We start from the raw sequence: 18,303 nt of genomic DNA on the forward strand, positions 1-18,303 counted from the left end.
TGAGGATATCTGAAAGAAGCCCATTTCAGACTAGGGGAACAGCATGTGCAAAGGCCCTGAGGCAGGAGCAGGACTGGCAGGTTTAAAAGACAGCAAGGAAGCCAGCGTGCCTGGAGCAGACTGCGCAAGAAGGAGCCAGAGCCTGGAGATGATAGAGCCAAAGTCAGAGCCAGAGCAAGGACGGCCTTGGAGGTCCTTCTGGCTTTTACTCTGGAACCGGGAGCCCCCAGAGGGTTTGAGGCCAACAAATGACATGGTCTGGGGCGCCTGGGTGGCTTAGTCAGTTGAGCGTCCAACTCTTGATTTCAGCTCAGATCATGATCTTGAAGTTTGTGGGTTCGAGCCCTGCGTCAGGCTCCGTGCTGACAATGTGGCGCCTGCTTGGGATTCTATCTCTCTGCCTCTCTCTCACAAAATAAATAAACTTTAAAAAAAAAAAATCTTCTTTAAAAAAAAAAAAAGAAAGAAACGACACAGTCTAACTTATTTTAACATGATCACCTTGGCTACTGTACTGAGAATAAACTGTAGGTGGGCCCAGGGAGCCAGGAACCCATTGCAATACAACGATGCATCAGCCCGGGGTGTTCTCTAGCAGTGGGGTGGTAATAAGGCAGAACCAACAGAATTTCTAAGGCAGGATAGGAGGTTGCAGATACGGACACCCAGAGCCTCCCTGTGCTGCCTAGCCATGGTCAAGCCCACTGTGCTCTTGAGCCCTTGGGCCGCACCTCCTTCAAGCTGTTTGTAGAAGTTCCCAAGACAGCAGAAAACTTGCACGCTCTGAGGACTGGGGAACGTCCACCTACAGGGAGAAATTTGATGATGAGAATGTATTCCTGACATCTCTCCCATGGCAAATGCTGGGCCCAGCACAACTGGTCCCCAGGTTTTCATCTGCACTGCCCAGCTGGGATGGCAAGCAGGTGGTCTTTGGCAGGGTGAAAGAGGGCACAGATGTCGTGGAAGCCATGGAGCGCCTCGGGTCCAGGCATGGCAAGACCAGCAACATCATCACTGCAGGGCGTGGACAGCGCTGACAGGCTGGTCTGTGCTTTGTCTCCGGAGGGCACCCCTCCCGCCCCCAGCTGCTGGCACCACTCTGTGCCTTCGTGCTCTCACGACACGTCTTCGGGGCCGTGTTGGCGCAAGGGCTAAGTTTAGGATAATGAAATTAAAACTAAATGACAAGAAAGAGAAAGAGGAATTGAGGATGATGTCGAAGCGTTGGGCCTGAATTTCTGGAGGAATGGACCTGTCATCAATTCAAATGGAGAAGACTGTGGGTGGGGCTGGTTTCGGGGTGCCGGTCAGGATTCCGGTGCAGACATCACGTGGTTGTCGGCTTGTACGAGCCTGGGATTCAGGGTTCAGGTCTGGGCTGCAGATGGAAGCTTGGAATCCTGTCCTGACCCAGAAGTCCTGGCCCCAAACCACACACACACACACACACACACACACACACACACACACACGCCCTCCCCCCCTCCCCCCCACTGGTTACCTGGGGAGCTTGTTAAATGCAGATTACTGACTCATCCCACTCCCTCTGCACGTCCCCCCCCCCCCCCCCCCCCACACACACACACCGGGTAGGCTGTGGGTGAGGCGTGACTTTCTGAACGAAACCACCCGGGGTGATTCCTGATTCCGAGGAGCTGACCGCTCTGGGAACTCCCGCTAAATCAACACACAGTAAAATCGATGCCGATGAGGGGCGTCTGCGGGGCTCAGTCAGTTAACTCAGTCAGTTAAGCGTCTGACGTCAGCTCAGGTGGTTGGTGATCTCACCGGCTTGTGGACTTGAGCCTGGTGTCGGACTCCCCGCTGGCAGCGTTGAGCCTGCTTGGGATTTTCTCTCTCCCTTTCTCTGCCCCTCCTGCCCCTGGCTCAAAAATAAATAAAGAAGCTTAAAAAAAAAAAAAGTTGACTTTGGTGATCTTTGACAAATGTAAACAGTCCGGTCACCACCACGACAATGAAGATGTGGAATATGTACATTTCCCTCCAAATTCCCCTACCGTCAGTACCCTCCTCCCAACTCCAGCCCCTGAAACCATAGATCTGTTTTCTGTCCCTGTGGTTGTGCCTTTTCCCAACCGTCGTGTGGGTGGAATCATATAGTATGTGGCCTCTTGTGTCTGCTTTTAACCAGTATAAATGTTTTATTTGGAAGTTTCATACAAAACTGAGCATGAACACCTTCCCTAATATGTTACATTATGGTTTCTTTCTTTCTTTTTCAGTGTTCATTTCTTTTTGAGAGAGAGAGGGTGCAAGCCGGGCAGGAGCAGAGAGAGAGAAAGAGAGAGCCAAGGATCCGAAGCAGGTTCCTCACTGTCAGTGCAGAGCCCAACTTGGGGCTTGAACCCACAGACCATGAGATCGTGACCTAAGCTGAACCCACGAACCATGAGATCGTGACCTGAGCAGGAAGGAGGGCCCGCGGGCAGGAACCGTGTCTGCTATAACTCCCTCGAGGTGGACTGCTTTTAATCTGCTCTACCCCACCCAGCAAGGTTGGTACAATTGTTTGCAAATCAAGAGACAAAGGGCTTTCCTATGAGTAAATGGCAGTTAGCTTTGGGACATTGGCTGTTTGCCAACTGTTTTGCCTGTTCAGGGAGATTTGTCTCCTTGCTGGTTTTTCAGCTGAATTGTAGGCACTGGGGAAGAGCCCTCCCTGAAGGCGGCAGTCTCTGCAAACCTCAGTGTGCTCCTGCTGGCCATGACATAGGCCCCTGGGGCTGTGTGTGTGTGTGTGTGTGTGTGTGTGTGTGTGTGTGTAGGAGAGAAAGCTGGTTTGAGTTATGTCTGCACTTTCTAACCTGTGACCTTGGGCAAATGTAATGAGCTTTCTCTGGCCTCAGTTTTCAGCTCTGTAAAATGGGGTTAGCATTCATGCCAAGCTCACTGGATGTTGCGAGGCTTTGCTGAGCTCATGCAGGTGAGCACCGTCCCTGGCACAGTGGGAAGGGTGCACTGACGGTTGCTGGCTTCACGGCAGCCCTCCAGACAGTGACAAAGTGGATCCAGATGGGCTAAGGAGGTCTGCCTGAGTCAGAAGAGAGTGGGGGGTGGTCTCTGGAAACAGATCATCTAACTTTCACTTTCACCTTTGCCACTTGAGCCGGGTCCCTTCTCCTCGCTTAAAACCCTGCAGTTTTGGGGCGCCTGGGTGGCTCAGTCGGTTGGGTGGCCGACTTCGGCTCAGGTCATGATCTCATGGTCCGTGAGTTCGAGCCCCGCGTCGGGCTCTGTGCTGACAGTTCAGAGCCTGGAGCCTGCTTCATATTCTGTGTCTCCCTCTCTCTGACCCTCCCCTGTTCATGCTCTGTCTCTCCCTGTCTCAAAAATAAATAAACGTTAAAAAAAAAAATTTTTTTTTTTTTTTTAAAACCCTGCAGTTTCCTCCTCTGTAAAGTGAAGAGGCATGACTAGATTTGCCTTCCAAGTCTGAGGGTCCGGAAAGTGGTTCTCAAACTCTGGAGTATACCTGAATCACCCACAGAACTTGTTAAAACGCAGGTTGCTGAGCCCCATCCCGAGACTGTCTGGTTCCCTAGGTCCAGGGTGGGGTCCAAGGTTTGTATCTCTACCAAGTTCCGCGGTGATGCTGATGCTGTTGGCGTGGAGACTTTGAGAACCGCTGGTTTGGACAGCTGCAGAATCAATACTCTCAGTGAGACTGGAGGCCATCCAACCTCCGAGGGGCAGGGCCAGTGAGGGTCTTGGCCAAAGGGTCTAAGAGGAGCAAGCCTTGATAAGGCCGGGGAGAATTTTCTCTCCCAGCTCCACCCAAAACTTGAAAGGAAAAGCCAGGCCCACTCTGGAGCACAGGTTCCTTCTCCCCAGGGCAGGGCTGTGGCAGTTGCATCAGGGCCCTGGAGAAGATGCTCCTGGATGGAAAGAACTGGTAATCAGGCCCTTGGGCAAATGGAGAGGCTGGAGCCTAAGCCCGGGGTGGTGGGGGTGGGGGACACTCAGAGGTCTCCCTCCGCTGTGAGCTGCTGGCAGGGTGAGGGCCCAATGCCGGGGCTGATGGCTGGCGCCCCCAACTGTGGTTGTTTCTAACTAACAAAAGAAGCTCGCATTCATTGTTGACATTGGGAAAAATAGAACAAGGAAAATAAAATGGTCGTATTAACATTTTGAGATAGTGTCTACTGGTTTAAAACAAAAAAAAGATGTTTTAAGTACCCCCACCCCCAACACGGGCCTTGGACTCATGACCCCGAGATCAAGAGTCGCATGCTCTACTGACTGAGTCAGCCAGGTGCCCCTACAACATTTTTAATCTCTTATTTCTTAAAGCTGAATGGTGGCTCCTTTAGTGTTTATTTGATCATACATTTTTATTTTTATTAAAAAATTTTTTTTTAATGTTTATTCATTTTTGGGAGAGAGAGAAAGACAGAGAGACAGAGAGACAGAGCGTGAATGGGGAAGAACCACAGAGAGGGAGGGAGGCACAGAATCCGAAGCAGGAGTTGTCACCGCAGAGCCCAAGGTGGGGCTTGAACTCACAAACCACGAGATCATGACCTGAGCCGAAGTTGGACACTTAACTGACTGACCCACCCAGGCGCCCCCTATTTTTAACTTTTCGAGGAACCTCCATACTGTTTTCCAGAGTGACTGCACCGCTTTGCAGTCCCACCAACAGCGCAAAAGAGATTCTCTTTCTCTGCATCCTCGCCAACACCTGTTGTTGCCAAGGTTATTAATTTTAGCCATTCTGACAGTTTGAGGTGGTTTCTCAGCATGGTTTTGATTTGTATTTCCCTGATGATGAGGGATGCTGAGCATTTTTTCATGTATCTGGATTTTCAGCCATCTGGATGGATGTCTTCTTTTGAAAAGTGTCTATTCATGTCTTTTGCCCATTTCTTCACTGGATTATTTGTTTTCTGGGTTAATTTACTTTTGAGAGAGAGTGTGGGTGGGGGAGGGTCGGAGGGGGGCAGAAGATCCAAAGCAGGCTCTGTGCTGAGAACAGCGTGCCCCATGAGAGATCACCTGAGCCAAAGTCAGGTGCTCAACCTACTGAGGAACCCAGGCACCCCTGGGTATTGCCCTTAAAAAAAAAAGGGGGTCAGGGGCACCTAGGTGGCTCAGTCAGTTAAGCAACTGGCTCAAGTCATGGTCTCGTGGTTTGTGAATTAGAGCTCCGGATTGGGTGCAGTACAGAGCCTGCTTGGGATTCTCTCTCTCCTTTTCTCTCTGCCCCTCCCCTGCTCCTGCTCTCTCAATAAATAAATAAGTAAACTTAAAAAATAATTAAAAATAAAAAAAAGTGCTCAATGCTGGCCAGGCTCAAAGTGGTTTGCACTCAGAAAACATGGTCCAGGGCACCTGGGTAGTTCAGTGGGTTAAGTGTCAGGCTTCCGCTTGAGTCATGATCTTGAGGCTCGAACCCCACGTCGGGCTCTGTGCTGACATCTCAGAGCCTGGAGCCTGGAGAGGGAGATTCTGTGTCTCCCTCTCTCTCTGCCCCTCCCCCACTCACACCCTCTCTCTCAAAAATAAATAAACATTAAAAAAAGAAAAAAAAAAAAGAAAACATGGTCCAGCAATACAAAGTAATATAAGAATAACTCAAGTTCTTTCCTTGCATTTCTCAAACACTACAAAAGGATAGATCCCCCTACCACAGCTATACTGTTAAATATGCTCCTTTTCAGGGACACGGGGAGGCTCAGTTGGTTGGGCGTCTGCCTTCAGCTCAGGTCATGATCTCACTGTTTGTGGGTTCAGGCCCCACATTGGCCTCTGTGGTAAGTTCAGAGCTCCAGCTCAGAGCCTGGAGCCGGCTTCAGATTGTGTCTTCCTCTCTCTCTGCCCTTCCCCCGTTCATGCTCTGTCTCTCAAAAATGAATAAACATTAGAACAAAATATGCTCCTTTTCTTCTCCATCCCACATCTTTCACACACTGCAGAGGTTCCTGTGCCCTTCTTCAGTCTCTCTTCCACCACCCCTCCCTTCCCAATCTTCTGAGAAGCGTTTCCTCCTCCTTCCTGTCACCCAATGCTGCGTGTGTGTGCGTGTGTGTGTGTGCGCGCACGCGTGGTGACCTCTCAATTCTGTCCATTCTCAGATTTTCCATCACAAAAGCCCCAAAGAACTGCACTGGCTATGAAGGGCCCTCTTCAGAGGGTGAAGAGCAGACAAAATCACATGGGCAAAATCCTTCAGTGGGTGGAGAGAGGAAAGTTTCAACCAGGATATCTGGTCAAGTCCAAGAGGTTGGCTGTGCGCTCCTTGAAGACTAGGTAGGGTGTGTTGGTCTAGCACCCCTTGAACTGGGCTTAGCACATAGCAGGGACTTAATATTGGTTCAGCGAATGTGGGAGCAGTGAGAAATGATCAACAATTCCGTGCTGGGGGTAGCAAGAGACATTTTACTGAGATCTTTGATCTAGGCCTGGCAGTAAGAAGTTTACCTTGGGCAGCAAGAAGGACATCACTTCCTCTGAAGGGAGGAACTAAAAGATGGTGGGGAGGTGGGGCGGGGACTTAAAATGAGTGCAGATAGGTAGGGAGAAGGTAGAGGAAATTCTTGATGGCTTTATTTTTCTCTATGAGAAAGGAGAGTTGGGAATAGGAGACGGGAGAGGCAAAGGTTTGGAAAAGCCACTTGGAGAGAGAAGGGATCTAGAGACAAATGGAACAATTTTGGGCGGTGATGAGGGCTCAGCTGAAGGTGGAGGCCATGGTGTGTGGGTTTCATCCTTGCAGAACCTCAGGTGGTTGAATGATAACAGGAGACCCGTTACTTATTCAATAGGGAGAAGATGAACGGACGTGGAGGGCTCCCTAACACCGGGGAATGAATATGGTGGGCATTAGCCAATGAGAAGAAAATGAAAGCGAAGCCAGAAAAGCAAGTACTGTGTGGACAGCCGGAAGCTGGAATTTCAGATTTCAGGTGTACCAGTTGTGTGACCCTGAGGGGGCATGGCTGAGGTTCAAGGGAAAGTCAGGGACATGAGGACGTCAAGCGACCGAGGCCAGATTGGCCTGAGGATGTTAAAGTCTCCCAGAATCCAGGGCGGCGCGGTGAGCCACGTGACAGCCCCCCCTTGATTGCTCCACAGTGAAGCATAGTTGAGAAGATGGCGGCCCAGCGAGAACCTCATCGAAGTAGGTCTGTACACACAGCAGCGCCCAGTGTGCAGGAGGGCGGTGAGGAGCGAGGGGGACGCGGCCCGTTCCTCCAGTCTGGACGAGGATAGAGGAGGAGCTGTGGGAAGGGGCGAGATATCAGAGTCTGGGTGGTGTGCGCCACCAGCGGACTACTGAAGGGGCTGGATGTCAGAAGCTGCGCGTCGCTCCGGCCGATTACTCGTTCTGTGTCCCCAGTCGGAGCCCAGTTTCCCAACACGTATCAAAGGGCCCGGGGTAGAGTTTTAACGCTCCTTCCAGTTAGGGGACTCGAGGGGGACCGCGACGGGGTAAAAATGGCGGAGGGCCAGCCGGGCCTTGAACGGCGGGGCAAGCCCCGGCAAAGCCCTCTAGTGGCGTCGCGCGTCTCCACGGCGACGGGACGCGTGGCCCAGACGAGGGCGGAGCTTCTTGTGGGGCGGGGCATCTCTGTGACGCCAGGGGCTGGGTCTAAATGGCGAAACCCGAGAGGCTCCTGGGGGGGTTTGAACTGGCCAATGGGCGAGCTGCCGACCGGGTGTCGGAAAAGGAGGCGGAAGCGGGGAGGAGTCGCCGCGGGAGCCGCACTGCATCCGCCGCGGCGTCTCCATGGCACGGCCCTGGCCTCCGACTTCAACGACTTCATAAGGAGGCGTTTCTGGGCGCAGCCGTGCCGCTCCTGGTGAGAGGCCGCCGGCAGGCGGGACCCCGGGCGCTTCGGGGCGCCCCGCCGCCGCCGCCGCCGGGCTGGGTCCGGGAGGGAGGGATGGCCCCCGCCGCTCCCCCTCCCCCCCGGCCGCCCCTGCCTCCAGCCCTCCGGCGCGCTCGTCCCGCTCCGGTCAGAATGTGGCCCCCGCCCCGCCCCCCGGCGCGGGCCCTCTCCTCCTCCGGCTAACGGGCGGGCCGGCCGCCTCCCACCTGACCTGGCCTCCGGCGGGACTCTACTCCCACCTCTGCCGCCCTCCGGCGGGGCCTCGCCCTTCTCTCTATGGGCAGAAACTGGTCCCCTCCTGCACGCTGGTGGGTGGTCGTCGTCTCTTCCCCGCCGTCGGAGGCTGGCCCCGCGCCCCTTGCCCGCCGGTGGGCGTCGCCCCTGCCGTCTCTCCCTCCCTGCGGGCCTCGGCTCGGCAATTATTTGTCCGCGCCTCGTAGGCAGTGCTGTTTCCCCGGGGCCGTCTCCCTGCCGCCCAACCCCGCGGGAGCGGGATCACCAGCCCAGGGGGCCTCCCCGGGGGTCCCATCCCGCTCCCTGAACCACCCGGCGTCCGACCCGCTCTAACTCGGATACTAAGTCCTGGCGGCCGCTGGCTGTTGCGCCCGGGAGGATTTTCCCTTCGCCGTCGGGGGTACCCACTTGTGGCCGAACGCCCCTTTCTCCTGCAGCTCCCGCCCCTATCGCCTTCAAATACTATTGGTCCTCTCCGGGTTTCTATTCTGCCGGGAACGCCCCCTTCTCCTAGGAGACCCTTGCCCTGGCCCCGCCCGGAATATCCCTCCAGCTCCCTTCTCGGATTCCGGCCCTTTGGGGCCCACTTGGGGACCTGGCGGTTCTCGCCCTCCACGCGCGCCAGCCAGCACCTCAGGTTTTCCCTTTGACGGCCACCCACCACTCCTGGGTGGGGCCTGGGCGTGGTGGTCCTTGTCCTCGAAGTTCCGCCCCTCGCCCGTCCCCAGGGAGGGGAGCTTCCTCCGCGCCCCCTACCCACCTACCGGCCGTCCATCCACTGCCCCGCAAGTCGCTCAGCCTCTCCTATCTCCCCCTCCCCCCCCCCCCCCCCCACTTTGGCAGGACAGTTGCTGTGCGACTTGGACAGTAGAGGAGCGCCTCCCAAGTTTTCATCCAACTGCCACCCCCAAGGCTTCCACCCTCCTCCCCTCAGAGAGGACGTTTGATGCCGGGCCCCTGAGATTGTTATTGACAAGCCCCTCTGGGTCCCCCTGAGCAGAGCCTGCTGACCCAATTGCCCACCTTTGCGGCTTTGATGCCTAGCCATGTCTGCCTCATCCTCAGGCGGCTCCCCCAGGTACTGCGGAAGGGCAGGGAAAGGTGGTCAGGGGCCCTCAGACCAGGCTCACCGGGGGCTTCTCTTTCCAGCTTCCCTGTTCTGTGTATTGAAAGTCTGGTCCAAGACATTGAGAAATCATTTTGAAAGGGAAGGAGGAAAAAAGTGCAGGCAGGCCATCCCAGTTCTGGCTCCCTCTTGCCCTCCCTCCCCAGGTGCCCCAGTTCCCAGGAGCAAACAGGGTCACCATTTTTGGAGTAGGAGGCATGCAGGTCCTTTTTGAAAGAGGGCTGCATGTAAATATCAATGATGTCGGAGGTGGATTTGGCAGTTAGCAAGGTATCGATGCAATCCAGGTGATTGTATGGCAAGCCTGATGAGGGAGAGAGATTTCCCAAATCTGTTGGCTTTTAAGTGAGGAGGGGGAAAAAAAAAACCTGTCTACTTAGATTTGGTATTCCTTGCCCAAATGACTAGTAGGGCGCAATAAATATATTTTTTTTCTTTTTCATCAAAGCGTAATAGATGTACAGCAAGATGCATGCTACAGTGCCCCAGAATTTTTATGTTGCATCTTTAGGTTACATTATTTTCCCAGAAGTATTGATGGGGAGGGTGAAGCCATATTTTGGGGCTGTCAGGAGGTAGTGGGATGGATCAAATGAATTTTCCAAGTCCCTTTCCGTCATGGCATTCTTGACTCAGACGCTCTGCTGCAAAATATTGGACATTAAACTTTTTTTATATTTGCAAATCTGGTGATGGGGTTGTTTATGTGTAAACATGATGAATTGCACATATTATTAAAAAAAAAACCTCTCTAAGACAAAAATAACCCTGCTTTTCAAGACGTTAAAAGGTAGAAAGTGGGATATTTGGGGAAATAGTAACTTTTCTTCATCTTACTTGAATGTTTGTTAATTTTATGAAATTTGAGTCACAGTGACTTTGTTCCTGGGCCTGCTGGGTTTTTGTTTTTGTCTTTTTTTTAAATTCTTTTTTTTTTCAACTTTTTTTTATTTATTTTTGGGACAGAGAGAGACAGAGCATGAACAGGGGAGGGGCAGAGAGAGAGGGAGACACAGAATCGGAAACAGGCTCCAGGCTCCGAGCCATCAGCCCAGAGCCTGACGCGGGGCTCGAACTCACAGACCGCGAGATCGTGACCTGGCTGAAGTCGGACGCTTAACCGACTGCGCCACCCAGGCGCCCCATGTTTTTGTCTTTTTTTTAGAGAGAAAGCTCTCAAGCAGGGTAGAGGGGTATAGGGAGAGAGAGAAAAAGAGAGAAAGAATCTTAAGCAGGCTGCACGTTCAGCTCGGAGCCCGATGCGGGGCTCAATCCCAGGACCCTGGGATCTTGACCTGAACTGGGATCAAGAGTCGGCTGGTGAGCTGAGCCGTCCACACACTCCCCTGCTTCTTTTTATGTCTGTCATTCACTGAGCATTTTTCCAGGGCTGCCCCTGCTCCAGGCACAGTCCCTGAGCACTTTCATCCTTGGCCAAGTTAGTACCTTGCCCGTGGCTCCCGTGCCGCCTGCTTTTTGCCACCCGACAGACAGGATGACAGCTGGGCGTTTCAGCGAAAGGTCACAATATGTGCGATGCAATGGCAGGTTACAGGGTCAGCCCTGTGAATGCCCATCACCCCCTGTTTCCATCCTGCTGCCAGGCACACCAGGCGTGCTCGGTGCTCGTGTAAAGGGAGCCGAGTGATTCCAGACTGGTTCTCCTAGTCATAAGCTTGTGTGTAATTTCGGGAGATCTAAGGACTAGAAGAGCCGTATTTTTCCGCTTACAATCTGGTTCTTGTGCCTGGGTGCAGGTTTCCATCGTGTGGGAAGAACGGAGTAACAAGTCTCACGCAGAAAAAGGTCTTGCGGACACCCTGTGTTGCGCCCAGTGTGACTGTGACGGTAGGTGACACGCACACGGAGCAGCCCTCGGGTCCGCGGCCCCACCGCCAATGCTTTTGCACACCTTTTCCAGGACCTGCCTTTCCCTGCTGGCACCACTGTGGCCCCTCGCTCTGCTGGGTGCTTTCATGCCTGTCCTGCTGATTGACTGGGATGGTTTTTTTTTCTTTTGCCTGTGGTCCAGCTGCTGGGTGTGAGGAGGTTGTCTTAACCTAATCCTTCCCAGTTCCAGAAGGCTTGAGAAAACTTCCAAAAAGAAAAAAAAAAAAAAAAAAAAGAAGAAGTAGAAGAAAAGAAAAAAGTCAAAGAATGGGGAAGGGATAGTTGCTGGAGGGGTGGCGGGGGGGGGTGGTGGCAAGGGGTGTGCAGCTGGGGGTTCTGCCCTGCTTATATTCAGAATCTATGCAACCTTCTCATCTCAGCATTTCCTATCGCTTTCTGTGGTCGTCCTCTCTCACCTGCCTGCTGCCTGATTTGTTTTGTGCTCTAACCGTTCTGTGAGTCTCCTGCGCTAATCTGCCCGCCCAGATTACCGCGCAGAAGGATTCTCCTGCCCTCTCCCACTGTGCTACGCTGAGTCTGGAGAAAAGCTGTGCATTCCAGCAGGCTTGGACGGAGATTCAGCGCTGAGGACCCTGGGGCTGGGTTCGGGTTCTTCTGCGGAACGTGTGGGTCTGGCAGACCCCTCTCTTGAGTGGACGTAGATCTTCCCGGTGGTCTTCAGCTGGGATCTCTGCAGCAGCCTGCGGGAACAGCACCGCTGCCTTCGTTCCTGCCCGCATGCCAGTAATTGGTAGCTGTCCTGCTCGCTTGCTGGCTAGGCTTTCAGTGGCCCCCAGAGGCTCTGAGCTCTGGTTTTTATGCCCGTTTACTCATCCACAGATCAACCTTTTTTGTGTTGTCCTCCCCCGCCTGCCAGAAGCGAACCATGAAGGACCGCTCTTCAACTCCCCCCTTACATGTTCACGTGGATGAGAACACTCCTGTCCACGTCCACATAAAAAAACTCCCGAAACCATCAGCAACCAGCAGCCAGGTAGGAGCCTGCCGGCCGGGCGAGGTTAAGGCTGTGGAGCAGGGGGCCGCCTCCCAACCCGGCCACCTCGCGCCTCAAACTCCAAAGGTTTCCGAGACAGGTGCGCTTGCTTTCAGAGGTCAGCTGCCTGCTTAGAAGGTAGGCGGCCCTTGATCCAGAAACGGCAGCAGCAGCCTTAGTCAGAAGAGGCTCCCCTGCGGAGTTGGAAGTGGGTGCCACCAGAGTGACACCACGGCCGGCCGTGTGGGGAAGTGACCCTGGGTTTGTCCCTTTCCACAGAAATCTCATAAGCGCGGAATGAAAGGGGACACCGTGAATGTGCGGCGGAGTGTCCGGGTGAAAACCAAGGTACCTTGGATGCCCCCTGGAAAATCATCCGCCCGGCATGTGGGATGCAAGTGGGAGGTAGGCTCATTCTCGTTCAGGCTTTCCTTCTCGGACTGGTCAGGGTCTAGCAGGCCTCAAACTCGGTATGATTCAGGGTCGGCGGTAGCTCTTAGGCATGTCCAGTAGGTCCAGTAGGTCCTGCTAAACCCCGAAGGCACATGATGTTCTTGGGTCCTCACAAGACTGCAGTGTGGTAGGTCTTGCTCTCCCAATGTACAGATGAGGAAAGCAAGGTTCCGAGAGGTGAAGTCCCAGAGAAAGCAGCAGCAGAGCCTGAGTTGGGGCTCAGGGCTCTCTCATACAAAAGGGTGCACCCTTGGCCTCTCTGGTTTGTACGTGTGGAGCCACGTCTTTTCCCGTGTAACCGGGACAGTATCTGAAGCGTAACTTAAACGTGTACCAGAAATGTGCCTATCTAAGAGAGCACCGCCTCTTTCCAGGCAGTCCCCACGAGAGATTATGCGTGTATTCCACAGTTGTCCCCCAGACCGCTTCTGGAACTGGTTAATCATTGCCTTCCGTATGAGTTGTGAAGGTGCCAAGAGAATTACTGTCCTCTTTTTAGCCGCGCCTCAACATGTTTTGCGTGTCCGTCTATCCATCCATCCACGCAGTGATCCTTGTGGCATAACATTTATCGAGACTTGGGCCAGACACTGCCGGGCACTGGGGTGACAGCCGCAGACTGGCAGGTGCACCCTCCTTAGGCTTACATCCTAGTCAATTGCAACGAGAAACGTCAGTGACGAGACAAGACCTTTTGGCTGCATTTTAGACAAAGGTCTCATTATAGGGGCAGGTAAAAAGGACCTGAGGCTGCTTCCAGATGATGCCTGCCATTTTGAAACAGTCTTTTGCTGGTAGTTTGTTACTTCTTTTTGTTTTTGGTAGTTTATTACTTTTAAAAGTAGAAATAAAAAGTGAAAGTAATTACTCTGAAGTCCTACTTCATGGGTTTGACTCCCTGATTTATCAGTTTTCCCTAAGAGATAAAGGGAGAATGGGATATTCTAGGGAATAAATGAGAAGTGTTCTAAATGAGAAGTGTTCTAACCAGTGTGTGTGTGTGTGTGTGTGTATTTACATAAGAAAGATTGGAATTAGGGGCGCCTGGATGGCCCAGTTGGTTAAGCGTCCTGCTCTTGGCTTCTGGAGCCCCACACTTTGGGCTTTGTACTGACAGCACAGAGGCTGCTGTGTCTCTCCCTCCCTCCCCCCCCACTAGCACCTGCACGCGCTCTCTCTCAAAAATAAATAAACATTAAAAAAATTAGATAAGGGGCGACTGGGTGGCTCAGTCGGTTGAGCGTCCGACTTCAGCTCAGGTCATGATCTTGCGGTCTGGTCTGTGGTTTCGAGCCCCGCATCGGGCTCTGTGCTGACAGTTCAGAGCCCGGAGCCTGCTTCAGATTCTGTGTCTCCCTCTCTGCCTCTGCCCCTCCCCCTCTTGCACTCTGTCTCTCTCAAAAATAAAAAAATAAACATTAAAAAATTTTTTTTTTAAATTAAATAAATACATGAATACACTTAAAAAAATTTTAATGCCTTTTAAACAAGAGGGAAAGAAAGCTTGGAATTAAAACGCTGTCTTCCATTTTTTACTACACGTACCTGACTAATCAGTTAGATGTAAATGAAAAACAACTATGTTTTAAAACACAAGCTCTCATTTTTATTGAATGGAATATACTGTAATTGAAAAGCTTACTGATATCTCATGTTGGCAAGGGTAGGAGAAGTCAGCAAACTTTTTTATACTGTTTTGAGAGGATTGGTGAAATCATTTAACAGTTCTGGGGCACGTATGTAAACATTGATGCTAGGTTTTATTTTTAAAAAATATTTTTTGGGGCGCCTGGGTGGCTCAGTCGGTTAAGCGTCCGACTTCAGCTCAGGTCACGATCTCACGGTCCGTGAGTTCGAGCCCCGCGTCGGGCTCTGGGCTGATGGCCCGGAGCCTGGAGCCTGCTTCCGATTCTGTGTCTCCCTCTCTCTCTGCTCCTCCCCCGTTCATGCTCTGTCTCTCTCTGTCTCAAAAATAAATAAATGTTAGGGGCGCCTGGGTGGCGCAGTCGGTTAAGCGTCCGACTTCAGCCAGGTCACGATCTCGCGGTCCGTGAGTTCGAGCCCCGCGTCAGGCTCTGGGCTGATGGCTCGGAGCCTGGAGCCTGTTTCCGATTCTGTGTCTCCCTCTCTCTCTGCCCCTCCCCTGTTCATGCTCTGTCTCTCTCTGTCCCAAAAATAAATAAAAAATGTTGGAAAAAAAAATTTAAAAAAAAAAAATAAATAAATAAATGTTAAAAAAAATTTTTTTTTTAAATTAAAAAAAATATTTTTTAAGATTTTTGTTATTTTTAAATAATCTCTGCACTTAGTGTGAGGTTTGAACTCACGAACCCAAGATCAAGAGTTGTACAGTCCACTGACTAAGCCAGCCAGGCACCGCAGGGATCCTGTAGTTTTATACCTAGGAATTGATATTATAGGGATTTTTTTGTTTTTTGGGTTTTTTTTTAAGTTTATTTTGGGAGAGAGGGAGAGAGAGCACGCAGGGGAGGGGCAGAGAGAGAGAGAGAATCCCAAGGAGGCTCCCTGCTGTCAGCATGGAGCCCGATGCAGGGCTCGATCTCGTGAACCTCAAGATCATGACCGGAGCCGAAATCAAGAGTTGGACGCTGAACCACTTAACCGACTGAGCTGGGGTACATGAGTACAGATATCATGTATAAAGATGTTTGTAAGAGAGAAATTTTGGAAGCAACCTAAATGTCTATCAGGAGGGTATTGGTTAAATTGTGATATATCCACGCAGTGGAATACCATACAACTGTTACAGTGATGGACGTAGATATTCATACATGATCATGAAGCACGGAGCTGCACAGCGGGTAGAGTTTGGCCCTATTTGTCCAAACAAGGGCATCTGTGGGTCACCCGGCTGGCTCAGTAGGCAGAGCATGTGACTTTTTTTTTTTTTTTTTTTTTTTTATAACATTTTTATTTTTTTTTAATTTTTTTTTTAATGTTTATTTATTTTTGAGACAGAGAGAGAGACAGACCATGAACGGGGGAGGAGCAGAGAGAGAGGGAGACACAGAATCGGAAGCAGGCTCCAGGCTCTGAGCCATCAGCCCAGAGCCCGACGCGGGGCTCGAACTCACGGACCACAAGATCGCGAGATCGTGACCTGAGCTGAAGTCGGACGCTTAACCGACTGAGCCACCCAGGCGCCCCGACTTTTTTTTTTTTTTAATGTTTATTTTTGAGAGAGAGGGAGACCGTGCACGTGGGAGAGGGGCAGAGAGAGAGGGAGACCCAGAATCAGAAGCAGGTTGCAGGCTCCGAGCCATCAGCACAGAGCCCGACGTGGAACTCGAAGTCACACGCTGGGAGATCATGACCTGAGCCACAGTCGGGTGCTTAACCGACTGAGCCACCCAGGTGCCCCTCTTTATTTACTTATTTATTTTTGTTAGGTTTATTTTGACAGAGGGAGAGTGACGGGGGGAGGGGCAGAGAGAGAGGGAGAGACAGAATACCTGCTGTCAGTATGGAGCCCGATTCAGGGCTTGATCTAATGAACCTCAAGATCATGACCTGAGCCTAGATCAAGTGTCAGACACTTAACCTACTGAACCACCCAGACGCCTCAGAGCATGTGACTCTTGATCTTGGAGTCTTGAGTTCGAGCCCCATGGTGGGCGTAGAGCTTACCTGAAAAAGAAGAAAAAAACAGGATGTCTGTATCCATGTGTACACACATGTGTTTGTATAACATTTTCTCGAAAGATAAATAAAAAGTAGTAAGCAGTGACTACCTCTGGGGTTGGGGGGCCCTTAAAGGTTTAAAAATAAACCTTAAAGGTTTATTTTTTATCGTCTGCTTGAATTTCATTATAACAAGCATACTATGTTTTATAATTAAAAATGCTTTTTTAAAAAACAGAAAAGTTAGTAGTTTTTGAAGTCTACATTAAAGATCTGCCACTCTGGAAACTGGCTTCCCTACTGACCTAGGTTGCTAGGACCTATGGTCCCCCCTGGAAAGTTCAATGCCTACTTTCAGTTCTGGGGCCCCAGAATCCTAGAAATGGAAGAGCTCAGAGAGGTGACTTCTGTCTCAGATAGCAGCTGTATTTCATGATGTCCCCTTGAGCCAGTGCCCTTCTCCTTCCCAGTGGGACTCTGTGTTTCTGGGAAGACCCAGCCTGACCTTTCCCATTATGGGCAAGCGAGAAAGGAAATGTGGGGTGAGCTGGACGTGGACCCCAGAAGCTGCTGTGTACATGTGGGGGTTCTTGTTTTTTTTTTTTTTTTTTTTTTTGTTTTTTTTTTTTTTTTGTGGGGGTTCTTGTTTGATTTTTTAAAAAATGTTTATGTATTTTGAGAGAGAGAGAGAGAGAGAGAGAGCGTGGGAGAGGGGCAGAGGGAGATTGGAGAGACAGAATCCCAAGCAGGCTCCACGCCGTCAGCAGAGTCTGATGTGGAGCTCTATCTCACCAACGGTGAGATCATGAGCTGAGCCAAAATGAAGAGTTGGTCGCTTAACCAACTGAGCCACCCAGGTGCCCCCTTGTTCGATTTTTTTAAAACCCCTTCTGGTATATAAGATTGATTGCCTTTGGGAGAAAGGAGGTGTGGGTTTTTTTCTCTACCCTATTTTTATTATTTTTAAAACATTTTTTGAATGTTTATTTAGTTTTGAGAGAGCGACAGAATATGAGTTGGGGAGGGGCAGAGAGAGAGGGAGACACAGAATTCGAAGCAAGCTCCAGGCTCTGAGCTGCCTGCACAGAGCTCAAGGTGGGGCTCGAGCCCACAAACTGTGAGATCATGACCTGAGCCGAAGTCGGACGATCAACCGACTGAGCCGCCGAGGCACCCTTCTACCCTGTTTTTAAAAGTGATCTGTTTTTGTTATGGAAAGTTGAAAATTCAGAAAAATAAACCATCACCTGTCACTTTACTACTTTAATGTGACTGCTATTAAGTTTTAAAAGCTTTTTCTTAAAAAGTGCAGGAAAGTACACACATCAGAAGTATACTGCTTGACTGATGAATTTTTACAAACTGACTGTATCTGTGTAACTAACTACCACACCACTTAAGAAACCACATCATCATGAGCTTCCCCAGAAGCTCCCCTCTGGTCCTAATGCTGTCATTACCACCCCTGTGGGGAACCACCCTCCTGAAACTGCTAATATTTTGGTTACACTTACTGTCACACTTTTTCCTATGCATACTTTTGGGTTTTAAAATACCATTGTTATCATACTATATATTGTCCTATTACCCTCCTTTTATTTTTTATTTTATTTTTAAAAACTTTTTTAACATTTATTCACTTTTGAGAGAGAGAGACAGACAGACAGAGCACAGTGGGGGAGGGGCAGAGGAAGAGGGAGACACAGAATCTGAAGCAGGCTCCAGGCGCTGAGCTGTCAGCACAGAGCCCGACATGGGGCTCAAACTCACAGACCATGAGATCATGACCTGAGCCAAAGTCTAATGCCCAACTGACTGAGCCACCCGGGCTCCCCGTATTACCCTCCTTTTAAATATTGCCAACTTTTTTTTCTTAAAAAAGCAATGTGCAGTCACTGTTGAAAAATTAGAAAATCCAAACCAGCACAAGAAAGAAACTTAAAAAAAACACCTGTAATCCCAACACCCAACACTCTGAGAAGAGCTCTGGAACTTTTTTTTTTTTTTTTTTTTTAGGGAGAGAGCAAATGCAAGCACAGCAGGGGAGGGGTAGAGAGAGGGGGCAGAGGATCCAAAGCTGAAGCTGGTTCTGTGCTAACAGCAGGGAG

At 50.9% G+C, this 18,303-nt stretch overlaps 1 protein-coding gene across 13 annotated transcripts in view; it reads left to right on the forward strand.

The window, feature by feature from the left end:
- Positions 1 to 7,066: 7,066 nt before the first annotated feature.
- Positions 7,067 to 18,303, forward strand: part of ODF2 (outer dense fiber of sperm tails 2) — a 35,973-nt gene continuing 24,736 nt past the window's right edge. The window contains exons 1-5 of one of the 13 annotated variants that reach the window (XM_042914327.1): positions 7,758 to 7,826; positions 8,934 to 9,168; positions 10,974 to 11,064; positions 11,984 to 12,100; positions 12,380 to 12,505. In XM_042914327.1, the coding sequence (XP_042770261.1) occupies positions 9,137 to 9,168; positions 10,974 to 11,064; positions 11,984 to 12,100; positions 12,380 to 12,505 (366 nt within the window). In that variant the 5' untranslated portion in view covers positions 7,758 to 7,826; positions 8,934 to 9,136. Of the gene's footprint in view, positions 7,149 to 7,647; positions 7,827 to 8,025; positions 8,165 to 8,636; positions 8,728 to 8,933; positions 9,169 to 10,973; positions 11,065 to 11,946; positions 12,101 to 12,379; positions 12,506 to 18,303 lie in introns of those variants that run through there. The other 12 variants (XM_042914329.1, XM_042914328.1, XM_042914331.1 and 9 more) reach the window with 12 other exon arrangements.

The sequence above is a fragment of the Panthera leo genome, chromosome D4 (genome assembly GCF_018350215.1).
Source record: "Panthera leo isolate Ple1 chromosome D4, P.leo_Ple1_pat1.1, whole genome shotgun sequence".
Classification (NCBI taxonomy): domain Eukaryota; kingdom Metazoa; phylum Chordata; class Mammalia; order Carnivora; family Felidae; genus Panthera; species Panthera leo.